General features: G+C 57.9%; 1 protein-coding gene across 6 annotated transcripts; it reads right to left on the reverse strand.

Annotated features, from left to right (window-relative positions):
- Positions 1 to 220: 220 nt before the first annotated feature.
- LRRC61 (leucine rich repeat containing 61) lies at positions 221 to 16,862 on the reverse strand. Of its 6 annotated transcripts, none has more exons than XM_045792371.2 (5): positions 15,998 to 16,102; positions 14,653 to 15,413; positions 12,624 to 12,788; positions 12,066 to 12,239; positions 221 to 1,794 (listed from the first exon to the last, which is right to left on the reverse strand). In XM_045792371.2, exon 5 carries the CDS (start codon positions 1,625 to 1,627, stop codon positions 848 to 850), a length of 780 nt encoding a protein of 259 aa, XP_045648327.1. In that variant the 5' UTR covers positions 1,628 to 1,794; positions 12,066 to 12,239; positions 12,624 to 12,788; positions 14,653 to 15,413; positions 15,998 to 16,102; the 3' UTR covers positions 221 to 847. The 6 variants fall into 6 exon arrangements, with proteins under 6 accessions (XP_045648327.1, XP_045648328.1, XP_087716844.1 ...); XM_087860718.1 differs by lacking the exons at positions 221 to 1,794; positions 15,998 to 16,102 and adding exons at positions 5,515 to 10,179; positions 16,446 to 16,862; XM_045792368.2 differs by lacking the exon at positions 221 to 1,794 and adding an exon at positions 5,515 to 10,179 and having other exon boundaries at positions 15,998 to 16,111.
- Positions 16,863 to 19,178: the final 2,316 nt, after the last annotated feature.

Raw genomic sequence — 19,178 nt, forward strand, 5'->3', positions numbered from 1 at the left:
CCTCCTCTCGCATGCCCCCTTCCCCTCAGCTCCGCTGTAGGAGTAAGCTCTTGCAGGAGGAGCAGAGCCCCAGGGGGAGCAGGAGACTTCCTGCCCAACGCTGGGGAAGCAGGGGAAGCAGGAGAGACGAGGGGCCCGCAGAGGCCTCGTCTTGCCTTCAGGCGCTCAGGCGCTTGGGCTTGGGAAAACAAAGCTCACCCAGGAAAATGACAGGCAGTGATGCTTATTAGAACAAAAGATTTAATAGGGATCAGCGTGGGTGAGAACGGGCAGCGAGGGCTCCAGGGTGACACAGGATGGGGCCACCACAGCAGAGGGTCACTGGGACAGGCAACTTTGGGAGGTGGGTAACGCCAGCTTCTGGGCTCTGCCACCTCCTCTACCAGGACCGGCTGGGCCAGCACACACCCCCTCCCTGCCTTTCTCACCTCTAGCCTTAGGAAGAAGCAACTCTGTTCCACTGAGCCTCGGACGGAGCGGCCAGAGGTGGCAGCAGCTGTGGATGGGCTGCACACGGGGCCTCCTCCCCAGGCTCACGGTGGAGGTGGCGGGATGGCCTCACGCTGGGCCAGCTGCTTGAGCAGGGCCCTTACACCTGCTAGAGGCCACTGGGGAGGCGTGCCCTTGAACTGTGTGCAGGGAGGATATGGAATTTTCCCCTAGGAGCAGGAGGGAGGGAGCTGCTCTTAGCAACACAGAGAAACAAAGAGCCGGGTTTGCAGGCCCTGTGGCCTGTGTGTTGAAACTGAACTGAAGACACACACCAAACCGGGGCGGGGGGGGGGGCGGGGAGCAGACTTGGACAGCCAGACCACAGTGTGCCCAGCTGTCATAGGCCACGGCACACTCAAAACACAAAGGACGAGGTGGTGCCGGCAGGGCTGAGCGCCTGCTCAGCCTGGGCCAGGCTGTCGTTGGCCTGGCGGTCCAGATCGTGGCACTCCTGTAGGGTGTCCTGGAACTGCCGGCAGGCCTCCTCCAGGATAGAGCTGCTCCGGGTGGGCCACGACTCCCAGTAGCCCGGCTCTACCCAGGGCTGGGCCTCCGTGGCTCTGGGGCCAGGGCTGGAGCTGGGGCGCAAGGAGCTGTCCAGGTCCCGGCACAGCTGGTAGAACTCACTGCCCTGCCCGGTCACACGCTCGCCATCGAGGACCTTCAGGCCCGGCAGAAGCTCTCTGACGGCAGCCCAGTAGGAGGGGCTGGTGCACAGCGGGTTGCTGAGCCGGGCCAGAGGGTCCCGCAGCCGCAGGTACTCTAGGCCCCGAAGGCCGGCCAGACACTGCAGCTGGCCGGGGGTGGCCAGCAGGTTGCCCGCAGCGTTGAGGCTCTGCAGGCTCTCGCAGGCGGCCAGCGGCTCCAGCCCCGTCAGCCGGTTGTCGGCCACGTTGAGCACCACCAGCTGGCGCAGGGAGGCCAGCGGGCCCAGCTGGGTGAGCGCGTTGCCCGACAGGTCCAGCCACTCGAGCCCCAGGCACTCCCCCAGGCAGCCCAGGTCCACCAGCCCCAGGCCCCGAAGCTTCAGCAGCAGGATGGACTCCAGGGCGAACTCACCCGAGCGAGATTTGAGCAGCTGGGGCGTGACGCGCACCCCGTCCGCCTCTGCCGGCTTCTCACCCTGGGGCTCCATCGGATGAAGTCAGTCCAAGAGGCCTGGGCCTTGGTGGTTCTGGCACGGGGACGTGGGCACCACTGGGGGTTGGCTGACGGCTCGCCCCGAAAAAGGCACCTTCCGCTCTGCCTGGGCCAGCGTTGGAGGCCTATTTCCGACACCCCTGCTCGAGAGCCAGCGGGCTCCTACGGAGAGACAATCACACAGTAAGTGGGCCTCTCCTGAGCCCCTCCTGACCCCGCAGCAGACGACGGCATGAGGCACCGCCCAGCCTCTCCCACGGCGGCGGCAGAGACCGAGGTGGCCCGGCCAGACCCGAGGACACAGAGCCCTCCTGGGGAAGATGGGCCAAGCTCAGGCCCCACCTAAGGGGGGCCCCTGACACAGCTCCAGCAGCTATGGCTACACTGGATGGAATTCGGGTGCCATGTAACCGATTCTTCCCATTTTCCGTATCTGCACCGGGAGGCAAAATCTCTTCATTTTCCTTTTTCGGTACCCGCTCATGATCTCTCCTTATTAATTCTGAGGTGTTTCTTTTTAACCATTTCAATTAATTCCTGAACAGCTAACAGGTCACCACCATCAACAACCTCTTCTGTCCCCTTCCATATGCAGACAAGAAGGACGCGTGCTGGGCCTCACTTCGTTCTCAAAAATGTTCTTGACTCAATGTTTTTTTTTTAAACATGAGCAATGAATTCAAAATGGTTTCCAGATTGCGTGGGGCAACTTGTAACCTCGGCTTGTGGTCATGGGGCCTGGAGGCTCAGCTCTCCGCCCAGATGGGGAGACTGAGGTCAGGGGAGGAAAGGGACAGTGAAGGCCCCAGAGGAGGTGGCAGCATGGGCAGTCCCGCGGCCCCGGCTGTCTGCCCTCAGCCCCAGCGCCCGCCACAACTAGCTCTTCACTCTGGCGACAACAGAAGGGCGTCAATCCCTGTGTGCCTGGCACAGGGGCTAGGGTTAGCCAGAGAAGGCAAGCGGGGCAGAAGGCCAGGCAAAGAAGCCATGCTGGAGGGAAGGACCTGGCTGGCACCTAGGTCCCGAAAGGCAGGGGAGGGAGTGCCTTTCCAGTCTCCAGTGGCTGCGGGGCAGGGGAGGGAGGGCCTTTCCAGGCTTTGGTGGCTGCGGGCATGAGGCCAGGTGCTAGTGCGAGGGAGGAGGCCTGGGGGAAGGACAGCGGCAATGCTGCCCACAGAGGGGTCAAGGTTTCAGCAGAGAGGAAAACAAGAAGGGACCTCTGCTCCAAGTGGCAGCCTCCCAGCCCTGCAGACTCCGGCCAGGCCTAGGCCAGGCAGGGTGACGCCTGCAAAGAACCATGGGACTATTCACTCCTGCTGTTTATAAAACCTGGGCTCCAGGGGAATCAACGAGTCCTAAGTCTGCATTTACATAATCCACACCACTTTTTATTTCCCTCTCCAAGGAAACCAGGCCCAGAGAATTCCTCTCCCTCCCCACACCCCTCCCCCATCTCTGAGAAGGGGGTCCCCTTGTCCTAACCTAGCTCCCCCCTAGTCTGCAACACCCCTTCATTTCTACTTCATTTCTTTCCAAAAGCGATTCGAGGCATCCACTAAGAAGTCTGGGTCACTGTATTCGAATGGGATCTGCTAGGGCTTTTGTCAGCAGCGAGAGGGCGTTAAAGCTGCTGCCCGTGGGGGGGAGGGGTGCAAGAAGGGCACAGGCCCTAGAAGCCTGCCATAAACGCTCTAGAGAGACAAGGGCTTCACCGAAGGTGGTGAGCGCTGGAGAGGAGCGCTCTCCAGAGTCTAGAACAACTTCCAAGGATCCAGTCACGTTACTGGATGCAGGGGATCCCTTCTCCAGCAGTGACACACAGGCAGGCAAGAGGGCAAGAAGACGTCCAGTTTGAGGGACCATGTGCATTGGGCCTCAGAGGCAGCTGGAGCTCTAGGCTGAAGGGATTCAAGCGTTACCTGCAGAGGCACCGGGGGTAACGTGCGGCTCCCTGGGCTCGCCTTTCGGGGGGACACAGACGTCTTTAAGTATTTGCAGGCCTCTCTCCAGGATGATGAACAGCCTCCCACTATTAATAGCCACACACTATTCTGGGGGTGAAAGTGGTCAGGAGGCCCTGGCGTCCAGTGAAAAGGAGCAGTTACGGACTGACATCGAGAGAACACCAACGTTTAGGAGGCTGAATGGAGGGCACTGACGAGCAGCCAGAGGGAGGTGGGTGAGGACACAGTGAGGCACGCTGCATGAAAATGCCCACTGGACTGAGATGAGGCCGCTGGGTAGCAGTGTCAGGCGGAGGCAAGCCCACAGGCCAAGCGTGACAGTTAGGGAGTGATGCACTGAGGAACCCAGGCTCAGTGACCTCTGTGACCGTCTGGATGGAGTGGCTGCTGTGGCAGGAAAGGACCAGGGGACCAGAACAGGGTGGGGATGAGGAGAAGGGAGGGAACCGTAACGTGTTCCCACATAAAAGCTGGGAGGAACCCTTTTTGCAGAAGAGGAAACAGAGGAGCCAAGAGCACATTCACTGGAAATCGGGACTTCCGTGCCCCAAAGCCCTGCCTGGCAGGGGACGCGCAGCCCTCCAGCTCAGGACTCTGCACCTCCCGCCCTGGGCCCCGGGGCCCTCGCCGCTGACAGCACTGCATAGTCACCAAGGTGAAACACGGATTCTCCAGCGGATGGACCTCTGCTCTGCTCCCGGTCCCACCTTATCTGACATCTGCACACCTCATCCAGGCAGGTGTGGGCACAACCGGGCGCCCTGCAAACCCCACTCACACAGGCCGGCAGCACGGAGCAGGGAAGGACGGAATGGCTCCTCCGCACCCGACTGCTGCTGCGTCCCTCTCTACGGAACCAGAGTCCTCCCATCCTGCTCCTCCTGTGGGAAGCAGTGCACAGAAGCTCCAGGTCCCGCGTGTGTCTGCCAACTGGCAATGGTTACGTGGATGAGACTAGACTATGATGAAGGCACAGCCGACACTCGGCGTCCCGGCGGGAGGCCTGTCTTCCCTTGTTCGGGACCGCCTTTGCTGAGTCTCAGTTTACCTACCTAGGGAGTGGGCCGGAAAATGATGCCCATGAGCCGGCCAGGGCTCCGTCCCCGGAGAGAGGGTTAATGCAGAGCGGCCTCAAGTGCACAGTCACCTGCTGCTGCAGGGACCCTGGAGATCCCTCCTCCGGCCCACGTCCCCCCCAACAGCCACAGTGCAGATCAGGCTCTTTACCTCCGCACTACTGGCACTCAAGAGCGGGGCCATCTTTGTTGTGCGGGTTATCCTGTGCCTTGTAGAGTGTTCGGCAACGTCCCTGTTTGCCACCCACAAGAGGACAAGAGCAATCCCACCAACGAGCCGTGACAGTCAAATGTCTCCAAACATTGACAAATGTCCCTGCTCCCGCCCAGAGCTACTGCTTGGGACCAGAAGGCTTCTCTGTCACCCTCTTCCACTCCCCCAACTCCCACATGCTCCCAACCCTGCTGCCTAGCCCTCCTCGCCTGCCAACACTGCAGAGCCAGCTCAGTGACGCCACCCAGCAGGAACAGCTCAGGGGACCGCAGTACAGAGCAACATGCCCCCCCCACCTCAGGGCGACTTAAGGGCACCTCACATTCCTGCCTCCCACCCCACCTACTGAGTCAGAATCTGGGAGGGAGGTACAGGATGCCGAGTGTCTGAGAGCAGCACAGAGGGGCCCAGGGCCATGCTCTGACCTTACCACCCAACTGCACTTGATTTACAGTTGGGGACGTAAGAGGTGCAGCCATCGTCCAGGCCCCGCCCCCAGACGAGCCTCACCACCCCCCGTCACAGGGGAGCCTAAAACAGCTTGGGGTGGGGGGTGGGGGGGCAGGGAGATGTGACCTAAGCAATTTGGAGGCCAGACTTTAAATCATGCTACTCCAACCATAACATATGACCTTTACAAAGCTTTATTTAAGACAGAAGATGTGGTAATTATGAAAATACAACATATTCAACAGGACAGAGAGTATAATCCCAAAGTTAAATAAAGGAAATATGTCCAAGTATTAACAAGGCTGTCTGAGTGTAAGGATTATGGTTAATTTTTCCTGCTTCCTTTCATTCTCAGTAACTTCCAAATATCCTACAGTGAATCACTCACAGTGACACATGACTGCCAACCCTTCCCGGGCTCGCCCCCACAGCCAGGACCCAAGCACAACTTACCTCGAGTGCCTTGCCCCACCTCTGCCTACCGACCTTCCCTCTCAGAGCCCCCTTCCTGGCGCCTGAGCACCTCAGGAGAGCCTGGCTTGCATCATGGGCGGGGTGACAGGCCTGCCCCGGATCCTCCAGCCTCTCCCTTTCCGCACCTGATCCCACTGGCTCCTGGGGCTCGCACACTCAGTTCCTGACCCTGCCCTGAAGGCACTCTGGGCAGTCTGGCACCAGTGCGTCTGACAGACATCCTTTCTTGCTTCCAGGTAGGGGATTTGTACTTTACAAGTGACCAGGGAGAAGGGGAGGGGTGGGCCCTGCAGGTGGGACATAAACGTAGCTACCTAGAGCCCGGATAGGCCGTGAAGCTCTTTTGGAGACTGCTTTTGCTGTAGAAAGGAAGAAACCCCAGGGTCTCCAGCAGTCTGGAAACAAACCATGGGCTAGAAGGCTGTTCTGAGAACTAGGTCCATCAGCAGTCCTCAACTCACACCTCCTCTCCGGCTGGGCGGTCCCATCAGCTGGGGTGCTCTGACCACACTGGGATCCACGAGAAAAAACGGACCCCAAGAACGCTGGTATGTGCCTGTGTGCATACGCTTCCCTCTTAACACAGCTACTCTACCTCTGGGCTTCTTTCTTCTCCAGTGAAAGCAACTGCGGAAAAAGCTTCCACAGCTTACCAGGCCCTAGGTGGCTAAGATCTCCCATGGGCCAGCACCCATGCCTCTCCTTGTCCTTCATCACTTTTTGAGAAAGCAGGGCTCTTAAGGACATGCAACATACGTGGACAAGCTGCACGGGCCCTTACTACCCACCCATACTGCAGAAGGGCTCTGTGGCTTAGACAACGGTGTGGTGCAACTTACAGTCCCTTCTGGACAGAGTTACCCTTTCCTATGCACAAACTGCTAGAAATAAATTAAGCCACTGGTGGATGGAAAACAACATCTCCCTGGGGGGAAAAGGCAACCTGTCAAGAATTGAGAAACTGTCCCTATTCCTTCCAAACGGAGGACTCCGGCCCTCCCTGTCGAACGCTATAGAATGCGCATTCTGCTCTCCCCGCTGAGCCCAGGCAGAGTTCCCACAGGCGGACTTGCAGGGAGTCAGGCGGAGGTGTGCCTCGCTGTCTGCTCCCCCTCAGCCAGGTCTCCACGGGGGAAGAGGAGGGGAGGGGCGGTGTAGTTGGGGAAATTCTCCAGGTTGGTCTTCAAGTAGAGGAGACGCTCAACGGTCTCCACTGGGACAGGGGCGCCGTGCTCCACAAAGGCAGGGCTGTCCAGGGAGGCACAGACACTTTCAGAGAAGGCCCCTGTCGGGGGACAGGACAGATAGACCGTAGCCAGTCTTGCCAGGGCTGGCCAGACCTCCTGCTTCTTCTCCCAGTACACCAGCGGGTCATCCTGGGCGCCAATCGCCTCATTCTCACGCAGGTACTTCTTGACGATGACGCTGGCCAGGTGGCTCTCGGTGGAGAGGGAGGCTCCGCTTCTCTCAGACGCCAGCAGCCCCACACTTTCCAGCTGCTCCAGCAAGCTCCTCTCCCTCTGGCTGAGCAGCAGAGACCCAGAGCCGCTTCTCTGCGTGGGCTCTTTCCAGCCCTTCTCTTCAGCCCCGAGGCTCCCGGCTCCTCTGTCACTCAGGGTGGCGCCCGCACACATGGTCTCCGGGCCGTGCGGGGAGAGCGAGGGAGGCAAGGAGCATTCAGACACCATAATCTCCTTCACCTTGTACACAAGGACTTGCCTCCAGTGGTCGATGTCGGCCCCCGTGGGCAGGATGGCTTCGATCTTGCCCTTGAAGCGGGGGTCCAGCAGGGTCGCCAGCACGAACTCCTTGCGGTGGAAGAGCTCGTTGAGCTGGCAGTCTGTGGAGAGCTGCAGGGCCAACCCCTTGGCCAGCCGGACAGCGGCACCCGCCTCCGCACCGCCCTGCTCCTCAAAGTGCCCGTGAACCTGCTCCAGGAAGATGTGCAGGTAGCGGAGCTGTGGCAGCACCTGACTCAGGGAAGCCCGCGCGGCGCTCGCCTCCTGGAGCACCGTCCGGAAGGGCTGCAGAAGTGTGACCAGACTGTCCGTCAGGCTCCAGAACACCGCCGACAGGGCCGTGCCGGCCTTGCCCAGCTGCTGCTTCTCCTCGTACTGCTGCAGCGGCCGCCGCTGCTCCACCAGCCACTCCATCAAGCGGTGGGCGGACACCCAGTGGTCTGAGAGCTCCCAAAAGGGCTGGTGGGCCGGGAGGCCGCACTGCCGCTGCAGCTGGGTCAGGAGCTGCCGGGCCCCTGCAGAGCCTTGGAAATGGCTGCAGATGGCCCTGACTGTACCCAGGAGGATCTGGACGCTCTGATGGTGACACAGGAAGTTTGTCACCAGGGAGTCCAGGCAATGGGCAAAGCAGGGGAGGCAGGTGTAGCCCTCCGTCCTCCCTGCCTGCTCCAGGCTAAGGCAGCTGCCTGATACCAGGAAGCCTGGTCGCAGGGAGCTGCGGCTGAGCCACAGGCGGACCTGCTCCCGCAGCTCCTGCTGCCTCTCCTCTGGGGTGCTTTCCCGGGCCAGGCCTCGAACCCAGAGCACAGCTTGCTTTCTTGGGCTCTCCGACGCCACCTGCCGGCTGCCCGGCCCTATCGCTCCCCAGTGGGCAGTGACGGCCACATAGTCCACAACTGCATCCTGGGCAGCAGTGGACACAGTGAGGTGCACGCAGCCGCCCTTGGCCTGCTGCATCTCCCGACACACCTGCTCGTCGACTGCTTCATGGAGCAGCGGCAAGGCTTTATCAGAGAAGAAGGCCAGAGGCGGCACGTGGTAGCAAGGGTCTGCCTGGGCCATAAACCTTCTGAAAGGCGGGGACGAAACAAAGGACAGTGGCAATGCCAGGCTACTGAGCAACTCTGTGATGCTGTGGTTCCAGGCCTGTGTTCGGGGCGGGCTGGGGGCGTAGGTGCCACACTGGCCCTCCGTGACCGCCAGTGGGAGAGCGGCATGCTCATCTTTGGTGGAGGCAGGCAAGAGTGCTGGAGCCAGGAACAGCTGCTCAGGCCTGCCCAGGGCCAGCTGCTGGCCACTGTCTTCCAAAGCAGAGGCATCGGGGCAGTGTCCTGACGATGGGAGCCCCTCGGGGCCAAGGGTAGTGGCGCTGGCGGGGGGGCCCTGGTGCTTTTTCTCCTCGGTCCCTCCCCTCTTCTCCCCTGGGCTGGCTACAGTCGGCCTTCTCTCTCTCTCCAGCCCATGCTTACTCACCAACTGACGGACCAGGCCTGAGGTTTGGAAATGCCCCTTCCATTTACCCTGTCTGATGCTGGCATGACACACAGTGCAGGTGACGTGGCAGACATTCTTGCAGTTGATGGTAAACAACTGCCGGACATCTGACGCGGGCTTGCGAGCTGCGGCATCCAGAGGGCCGGGGGAACGCCTGGGGAAAGCCCAGCCCTTCGTCTCTGCCTTTAGAGTTCTAACCAGCTTCTTGAGGCAGGGCAGCCTCTGGAGGCCCCCCAGGGATGATGTCTCCCCGACAGCAGCGAGCAAATGCCTCTTCTTCCACTTCTTGAGGCGCCGCACCTCCCTGGCCAGATGGGCTATGAGGATGTCAGCCTGCTTTACCTTCTCGCTCTCACTAGGCTGGCCCACCTCGGACCTGTCCGAACTGGCCGCCTCGACTGGCACCGGGGTAGAGGGGAACTGGCCAGAGCTAAGCACTGGGTCTCTTGACTTCTTTAGTGTCGGCTCCCCCTCCTCTCTCTGTCCACGTGCCTTCTGTTTGGACACCTTCTTCACGGGCTGCCCAGGGGGCTCCTGCCCAAGCACAGATTTGAAGTTATAGAGGCCAGAGTCTCCCTTTGGCTTATTCCGCCCAGGGCTGGCCAGGCACTTTGTACGGGAGGCAGCTGGGTGAAGATCGGGGCTCCCCAGGGAGCAGGCTTTTCTCTTCTTGCTGTGGACATGGAGGCCCACGGTGCCTTCTTTCTGCTCCTCCAGGAAAACTTGATCAGGTGAAGGGACCGACACGGAACTGGGGAGGGAGTGAGGTCTCTTCCTCTGTAGGGGCAGATCCCTCTCACTCCCCTTTGGGGAGACAGAGGATCTGATTTTCCTGTGGCCACTGACAGCCTTCTCTTCTATATCTACAAACTCTAGTTTAACCTCGGTCTCCAGCAGGCATTCCCCAGCACCCCAGCCAAGTTCATGAGAGGTACTGTTAGCTCTGGTGTGAAACTTGGAGCTGGGAGAAGCCAGGGGAGCAGCCGGGCTCCTCGGTCTGGTCACGGAGGAGTCAGCACGCACAGGCGGGTCCTGCCCCGCTGATCCTGAAGGTGTATGTCTCTTGGGGGGCTTCCTGAGTTTTTCTACTTCCAACATGCTTGGGAACTTGGGGGAAATGAGAAGACAGGCCCAGGCTGCAAAGCAAGATGAAAAGAATGGCTCTCAGCTGCCCTACTGACCTTTGGGGACCATGAAGGGGGAGGTAAGGCCGGGAGGGGATAGGAGCGAGCAGAGGATGCAGGCATAGTGAGATCCTAGGAAATCAGCCCCAGGACAAAACTCTCAGGACCACAACCTCCTTGGCGAAGGCTGGCATTCGCTTCTGCAGACGGGACAGAGAGGCCCTCAACAGGAATCCCCACAGCCCTCCATACCCCAGCAGGCTCAACGGCCATCTGTGCCAGGCTAACTGAGGCTTCTCTCTTTCCTTTCCATGTTTACTGAGAACCTAGCAGGCACTTGGCAAGTTTCCTTTGTGGCAGATACACGGTAAGACAGGCAAAGCCCCTGTGTGCGCATGGCCTCCAGGCTGCCTGGTGAGACAGATGGGAATAAAAGACTCACGCTCATGTCATGGAAAGCTAGGGCGGCCATGCAGGTGGGAAGGAGCACCACTTGCAGCTGTGAGACCCCAAGGAGGGGAATGACCTCGCCAAGAAGTCAGGCAGGTTTCCGTGGAAAAGGTGCAGGAGGGAGCAGAGCCTAGGTCTCTGCATCCCGCACACCTGGCCTGAACCTGTCACCAGCAGGGCACCAGAAATAGGTTATGACACTCGGTACTAGGCAGCGATGCAGCCAGTGGCCTCGCTAGATCTTTTGAAATTCTTTCCCTAGAAGGCAGCCTGCACCAGGAAACACGGGACAGGAGCACAGAACAGGAGAGCCCCTTAATGCCAGCAACTCATGCCCCCTAGTGTCCTGCCACTCCCCTCTCCATCCCAGAGAGACTCCCAAAGGGCTGCTCACACTTCCTCACCTCCCACCCCCCTCGAAGCCTGCTCCTCTGGCTCTGGCCTCCACACTCCCTGACACTGCTCTTGCCAAGGCCACCAGTGTCCCCCTTGGCACCTCCTCCAATGGACTTCTTGGCAAGCGCTGGGGTGCCGGCCCACGTCCTCCGTCTGGAACCCTATCTCCCTGTGGCCCTCGGCACCACATGTTCTTGGTTTTCCTCTCACCTGCAACTCCTTTGCATTCTCTGGTCTGGTCTCTCTTCCTCCCGCCTCTTCCTTCCCAAGCCCCATTTCTCGTTCTGCACACCCTCTCCGACTGGGACTGCGTTCACACACTGACACACGAGCCTCTGTCTGGCTCAAAGCCTTCTCTTCAGCTTCCCCTCTTCCGCCTGCTCTTCCTACAGTCACCGCAATCTCGTCAACGGGACAGCTGTTTGTTCAGATGCTCCGACCCCAAGCCGAGGCACAATCCTGAATTCCCTTCCCCTGCTCGTTCTAGAGATTAGGTCACATTCAGATTGAGGCACAACAGAAAAGAAACACGAAGAAGTCAGAAGAGAAGTATGTGGAAAGGGAAGGAAAGGAAAGGTAAAGCTCAGTGCTTGAATGCATTTCTCTGGACAAAGGGAGATTCAGAGGAAGGTGACCTAACAGCCCCACCACACACATCAGAAAGCAAGTGGGCTTTGTCTCTTCACGCCAGAATGACATATAGGCTCAACGAGATGTAAAACCAGCACGTTCTGACACTGAGTGATGTTAAACATTAAGAAGCACCAGGGATGGCAGGACTGCCTTTACAGGTGACAAGCCCACTGCTGAAGATTCTGCCCGGGGAGGAGGGTGGGCAACGTGATGCTCGTGCTGAGCCCCCTCCAGCTGGGAAAGCCTCAGAATGACCAGAGGCATCACCTCGGGCCCACTGCCCAGGAACTCAGCTGCCACACCAAACATATGACCTCCACAGGACACTGCGGATGGGCTGGACGAGGTCTCCGATGAGATGGGAGACACCGTTCTGGTCCCAGAAGTGCCCTGAGATGTCAGAACTGGAGCGGGCTTACCTCAGCTCTGACTTTATGGTGGAAGAATTGGAAATCCAGAGTAGGAGCGTGATAATCAGTGACACAGCGGGAGAGGAGAGCTGGCCGCGGGCCTCCGGAAGCAGTCTGTAGGCATCGTCCCCACTGAGAACTCGGAGCAGGCTATGAAACTGGGCCTGCGCCAGACCTGCCTCACTGGCGACAGCCCAGGAAAAGGAAAAACCCGTGCATTAGGACTGCAGCCGGGGCCACACCAACCCCGTTCTGTTCTCCAATTAGCCTTGTCCCGTCCGCACATCTGTTCTCTGCAGATACTCTCCATCCACTTGACTATTTAACAAGAATTCGTCAGATACCTACTATCAGCCAGCACTGTGCCCTAAAGACACAAATACAGGAGAGGAAGCGCCCAGCCGGCGCTCGGGGCTCAGGACAAGAAGACAACTTGGAAGTGGGCCCGTGGCACCAGAACGAGGCAAGCTGTGTGTGTGCCGTGGAGGCCGGGCCTCAGGCTGACCTACGGATAAACTGAATCTGTGACATTGGACTTAAGATTCTGTCTTGTGAGAGGTCACTTACCTTAGGCTACACTTCAGGATCCTCAACTCCAGACGGACTCCCTGGGTAGATCTGGGGTCTTGTGCAATCACCGGCAGCGACGGTCAGACCACCGCTCTCCCTTCCACCGAAGCACACCGGGATGATGACTATGAGGCTGACACTGTGGAGAGCCTCTACATGAATCTAAAATGTAAAATTTGGAAAGAAAATCATTCCCAAACTCCAGTACTTTATTAGTAAGAAGGTACCGGTGACATTTCTCACATTAATGACAAATGCACATCTGAGGACACCTACAAGATGGAGCCCCGAGGTACCTAGCAGGCAGCAGGCAGAGTGCCGCCGCAGGGCCCCAGGAAGCGGGCACAGCACTGGGAAGCAGGAGGTGAGGAGGACTGGAGCAGGTAACGGCAGAGGGACGAGGGCAGCAGGGACAGTTTGGAGAGCTATCCAGAAGGCAGACTGTGCCTGAGTTCAGATGTGGAGGAGAATCAGGGGATAGAGAGGGACTCCCTCGTGATGCCATTTACCAACGCAGTTCACTTTTGAATATACTGACTTGAGGTTCTTCTGGAACAAATCTTTACAAGTACATGTGACAGATACAGGGTCAGGGGTGCAGGGCATAGGCGGTGAGCAGGTTTATCTTTGGAGATGAGAAAATCTATTTTTTCTGAGAGCAAAGAAGGAAGGAAGGAAGGCTGTGGTGCCAGGCAAGCCCTTGAGTGCGGGTGGGGGAAGAAAGTGAGGCAGTTCATGCCCTTGAGGCTACAGATTTCCAAGGGGGAAGCTGTGCATCTCCAGAGGCAACAGCCTCCTGGCTGAGCCCGAGCTGGGAGGTGCCTCAGCACTGACGCGTGTGCCAGCTGCATGGATTAGGGGTTTCCTTCTAACCACTCTTAGCAGCCCTTTTTCCATGTGCACACCCAGAAGGAAAGGAGCCACTTCTCTACTGCTCTCGTGACTGCCTCACCCCAGAGCCTTGTGCACAGCTCTGCCCACCCGGGGCATCCCATAACTATGCCACACCTTTCTCCGAGTTTTCACGGCCCGGTCCCCCTCCTGTCTCAGCTCCTGCACTGTCTATCCATCCCAGACCCCAGGAGATTGCAAAGGGCTTGCTGGGCCCTCAAGTCTCCTGGGCTTCTCATCCCCCCACCCACTCACCTGTGAGGAGAGGAAAGGTGGTGAGAAGAATGGGAGGAGAGGCACATGTGGAAGGAAAAGAGCAGAGCCAACTACTATATATTTTTGGGTTTTGACCCACATGCAAATGTGGCTACTTGCAAACCCTAAAGGAAATGTTTTAAGCAATAATCCTGCATCACTGGATTTCCCATTATGCAAAAGGGACATAAAATGAGACCTGTTTTAAAATATACCCCAGGAGAACCCTTTGCTCCTTTCTGTGAGGCTGCTTTCCATAACGGATTGAGAGTATGAAGTCCACGGCCGGTGTACGTGGGCTGAAATCCTGGCTGCCACGCAACAGCTCTGATCCTGCACCAGCGTGCCTCGGCTTTTTCATCTACACCACAGGGATAACAGCGCCCACCTCCTAGGCTTGTTAAGTGAGTGTTCCGGGGCAGTTCTTGGCACAGAGCGGTGCTGGACACGAACAGTCCAGTACAGGCTGCCTCACCGGGCGTGTTTTAGGCGCGGGGCACTGGGAAGGGGCGCCTAGCCTGGGAGGGACGCAGCCGGGCAGTCCGAGGGGCGGGGGGGGGGGGCAGGCCAGGGCGCCCGGGTCCCCCGAGCCTCGGCGTCCCAGTCCGTGAAGTGGCACCGAAACGCCCCCTCCCCGGCTTACCTAGGCCCGCTGAGACCAGGCACGCGAAGCTGCGAAGCCAGGTGCGTTTCCCGCCGCAGCCGACAACCCCACCGCGGCCGTCAGTAACCAGCCGCCGCCCAGCCGGCCACCGCGTTTCCCCAGTTAGCCACTGCGGGAGCCTCCGGAAGGCGCCAAAGGCCCAGCGGAGCCGGGGGAGGGGGCTCGAGTTCCGGGACGCGCAAGGGCTACTTCCGGGAGCGACCCTCACCCACTCACCTCTCCGCCTGCGGATGGTACGCTCCTCCAGGGGTTGACTAGCCCCCAGTGCGCAGGCGCGGGCGGCCGCGGCCGGAAGCGAAGGGGTTGCACCGTCTGCTCGGCCGGAAGTCGCAAGTTATTCTCCCGGTGATTGGGTCTCCTCCGTGCTAGTTTAATAACGCTGGCGTATTGGTGTTAGTCTTCCACCGCTAACTGATCTCCAGGGTCCCTTCCTGTCCGGGCGGGACCCGCGTCTGGCGCGCACGCGCAGACAGAAGGGCCCGCAAAAACTGTAGTGGTCCTCTTGTTGGGGAGTCTCTTCCAGCCTCGAAGGCTCACCCGGCCTGTCAGGAAGCCCTCCTAGGGTGTCTCCCGGGGCAGTTTCCCGCTGCTTGCTGAAGCCGCGAAGGCCTCGCCCACGACCAAGGGGCGTCCGTGCCCGCGTCCCCTGGGGCGCTCTTTACCACCTCCCCAAACTGAATTGTTCCGGGGCCACAGTGGCCGCGTTCCCTGGGCTGAGCAGAGACGGACCGTCCCTTCCCCCACCAAAGTGCCCACGTCTTGTCTCGCAGGCTACCTTGACCAGCTTTCCACCTTTAGAGTCAGACGGATAGAAGAACGGAGGCTGGGGTCATGATTGGGCCTTGGGCAGTCCTACCTATTCATCTTCCCAGGGGTGGTCTCGGTTTTTTCCTCTCTTTCCAGCGCTCCTCCTCTGGCCCCAAGCAAATCAACTCCAGGCTGGTCCGGTCCTCCAGTCTGGGCTAAAACTAGGACCTCTGCAACAAGAGAACACATCTTTACACTTCATGCAGTCATTTTTAGTCTTTCTTGATTCTCTCCATGTCTCAGAGTTGTTTATGTGCCAGCACCATTGTTTCCATTTCTGTGGCTTTGCAAATCGTGACTTTCATCATACTTTCAAATATCTGGCAGTATCCTTCTTAATACTGGTTCCCCCCCCCCTCCGTAATTTCCTGGTTATTTCTTGCCATGTTTATTTTTTCCTGAGAACTTTAGAATGAGCATATGTATTCTAATAACCGCCACCCCCCCCCCCAAACTTCAGTGTTTTCATTGATACTGCATGTGTAAGTTATGTCATGGACATTTGACAGGAAACAGAAATACAGATACATAAACAGGCCCCAGGTATCTTTCATGGCCCTCAGTTCCCAGGCCCTAGCTTATATATCAGATTGCTCACAGTGCTTGTCACTGCCTTTTCCACAAAGTGGATCATCATGGTGTCCATGATGGGACAAAAACAGGCAAAAGCAGTGAGATCCTGGCAGAATAAAGAGTGGCACAGAACTAACGTATATTAAAATAATGTAATAGCTGATTAATAGCCCCCACTTACTGGTGAGACTGTCGCTTTCACCCATTCTCTCGGCTCATATTCACAATCTCTATGAGGCAGGCACTATTACTACTACACCAACTGAGCAATAAAACTGAAGATCATAAAGATTAAGTAATTTTCACTCAACTAACAGTGAAATAGGAATTTGAACTTTGAAATGGGGGCAAAGTCCTCCCCAGTCCTGTGTTGGGAACCACTACTCTAGAATCAACCACTCAGTTTATCAAGCCAGAACTGCCCTCACTTTTCTGGTATTACATGTGAAGCAAAACTGTGGTGGCTGCCAACTGACTTTGTTCCGGGAAACCCCAAGGTTTGTAAACAAAGGTCACTTCCAGCACACAGACATGGAATTTATAACCATTCCAACAGGCTTTCCCCTCTGCTCCTCACATTCCCATGGTTATTAACTATTCTAATTCTGTTCCAAGCAACTAAAACTCACCAAGGGGCTTCCGTTAGGGTCTTCATCGAGGAGGGGCAACTCTGTGGCCTGCAGTAAAGGTACATTCTGTCTGTATCTCCTCTCCCCCATTCCAAATCTGGGCTGAGGGATGTCCCTTCTATGGACGGGAATATGCCAGATCTCTCGGGGATGCTGAGGTGGGAAAAGGGCTCACAAGATTGCTGGGAAGGCTGGCATCAGAGCAGCATTCAGTTGGCAAGTTTCCTTAGCTCCTTGTCCTCTGGTTTTGCCAAGCAGTGCCTGGCACCAGGTGGCAACTGCTCAGTAAACGTTAGCCGTGGTCATTCTTACATATCCTTGAAGGACATTTCATCCAGGCTGTGGTCTCCTCTGGAGAATTGTCCCTGCCCCCCACCAACAGCCATGTTCTGAGGCCGCAACCTCTAACATCCGTTGGAGGCGTCCCCAGTGGTGGCATAAAGGGGTCTCCGGAGTTGTAGAGCGTCGTTGGAGCACTGCCCTCTGTCGGCCACCCTGTGTGTGTGCAGCCTAGCTTACCTTGGCTGCCTTTGCTCTTCTCTCTGGGCTTGTCCGGTCCCAGGGTGGTCTCAGACGCTGTTTCCCTTCCCACTCTGCCACTAGGCATGGTGCAGGGGTAGCCCACTCTCTGCCACTGCCGATTCGTAGGCATCTTTTGCTTCGTGTAAGTTCTCCAAGAGTCTCTGTCTGAGGCTGACGTTAATTGCTCTGCTTCCCATGTGGCGGGCAGCGGATGCTTGAAACTAACTGCAAAAGAACTGATCTCGGCACATAATGCTTCGATCCAGACCCGGCATTAAGAGATTCAGCCAAGCTAGTATGGCTTCAGACAGCCTAAGGCTGGATCCCTGGAACAGCCTAGCCCCATCGAGCTCTTGTCTGAAAAAGCTCTGGGCTGTCCGAAGAATTTACTGTCCGTTCTAGCCAGTACCTGACCACAGACCTGCGGCCTTCTGCCCTCTGCCCTTTCTTAAAGCATTTACTAAAAAAACGCTTACAGTCATGACTCCTTCCTCTGTCCCTGCGAGACATACGTGTATAGATCTCCCGCAATCCAGTAAGGTATTTCTCGAGGACCTGAACCCTGTTCCTCCAAAATGAAATCAGGAGGAATCGGGTCTTGCTCCCAGTCTCTGTGGGAGACACAGCTGGCCTAGCGGCACTTCCACTGACCAGCCCTTTGTGATTTCTCACCTTGCTGACTCTACCTGAGCCCCCGTTTAGCCCCTCTCCCTCCTCCCTCATCCTCCCTTTAAACTGCCCCTCAACTCAGTGCTGATGGGACAGAGCTCAGATTTCCCTTGCTGTCAGTGGTCTCAGAATAAAACCTGCTTTCCCCGCTTTAACCGATGTATGTTCCTGTTTGACAAATCCTGCTCACATTGTGGTTTCTGCCTTGGGTGGGGGGATGAAAGCATTGATAGGAACGCAATCCTCACCAAGTGGTTGAGGGGTGGGCATCAGATCCTGGGAGGGAGTCGTGCACCCATGCTCTCAGCTGCTCTCCTCTGTCCCTGAAAGGCTGTGCAGGAAGAAGGGAAGGAATAGGTGGGGAAGTCACTGAGCTGGGGAGGGAGCTGCCAGCCCCGAGAGGCTCCGAGGTGGCCTGGAGAGCAGGGGATGCTCCCCAGGACTCCACCTGAACAGAGGGACGGACGCACAACCTGGGGGAGTCTGAGAGGAGCTGCAGCCGTCCAACACCAGGGAAACTGAGAAGCCAGGGAAGGGAAACCGAGTGGGGGAATCAACCATATGTTGCCCCCCCCCCCCGCCCCAACCCTGGTTGACCCGGGCCAATGATCTTCAGCCTCCCGGACCTGAGGCCCTAAGGGGGGAGCTGCTGGGGGAGCAGGGGTCCCAGAAGGCTGTGCTGAGCTTAAGTTACAGTAGCAGGGATGGAGATGCCATACAGCCTTACGGGATGGGTCCCCAAGCCCAGGGCCTGACCTGCAGGGACCCAGGAAAAGCGACCCAAGAAGTCCCTTCCTTGTACCATTCCCTTTACCTCCCTAGGTCTTTCAGAGGGTCCTGCTGTCGCTTTCTTTCTCCCCTCCCCCTTCACTTCTTGGGAGGGGCCCTCGGATGCCCTGGACCTTCCCTCCTCTTAAACCACTTCCGGGAACTCGGTGACAGTTACAGGCACCCAGCTCCCCTCCTGCCTCCTCGAGAACCCCTTGTATCTCCATCTGCCCACCCTGTGGTCACTGGGGTTCCTGAAGGTTCTTTCCCAGCCTTGTGTCATACTGCACTCCACCCCATGGCCTCAGGGACCATCCATTATTTTATGCTAAAGACCCTCAACTCTCCAAACCCCTTACCTAACCACTCACTGGACATCTCCACACGGATGCCCTGGACACACCAGATGCACCAGGAGACAAAGAAACTGCAGGCCACCATTTCCCCTCTGAAACCTGCTCCTCTGTGGCCCCTCACGGAGCCCAGCCAGCCACCAGGACCAGGGACTTCCTGATCTATTGCTCACTACTGGGTCCCCCAGCCAGAGCAGTCTGCACCCACACCCACGTCCCCCTCTCCCGCAGCCCACAGGCCGGTCACCTTCAGCCCTAACCAGACCTGCCATCTGCCCACTCGCCTCCGTCCTCACCACCACTGTCCTCCGGTGCCCTATCGACAGGCTCCTGTCCTATAGAAATCATTCCAGAAATCAAATAGGGTCACGTCACTCTGCTTTTGTGGTTTTGCATTGCCCTTCGGATCGATGCAAGCTCT

The sequence above is a fragment of the Ursus americanus genome, chromosome 3 (assembly GCF_024610735.1).
Source record: "Ursus americanus isolate L20-20 chromosome 3, mUrsAme1.1.p, whole genome shotgun sequence".
Classification (NCBI taxonomy): domain Eukaryota; kingdom Metazoa; phylum Chordata; class Mammalia; order Carnivora; family Ursidae; genus Ursus; species Ursus americanus.

Excerpts from the sequence above, each read along its gene's own strand:
- LRRC61 (XM_087860718.1), bottom strand. The coding sequence starts at position 10,141 with ATGTTGGAAGTAGAAAAACTCAGGAAGCCCCCCAAGAGACATACACCT.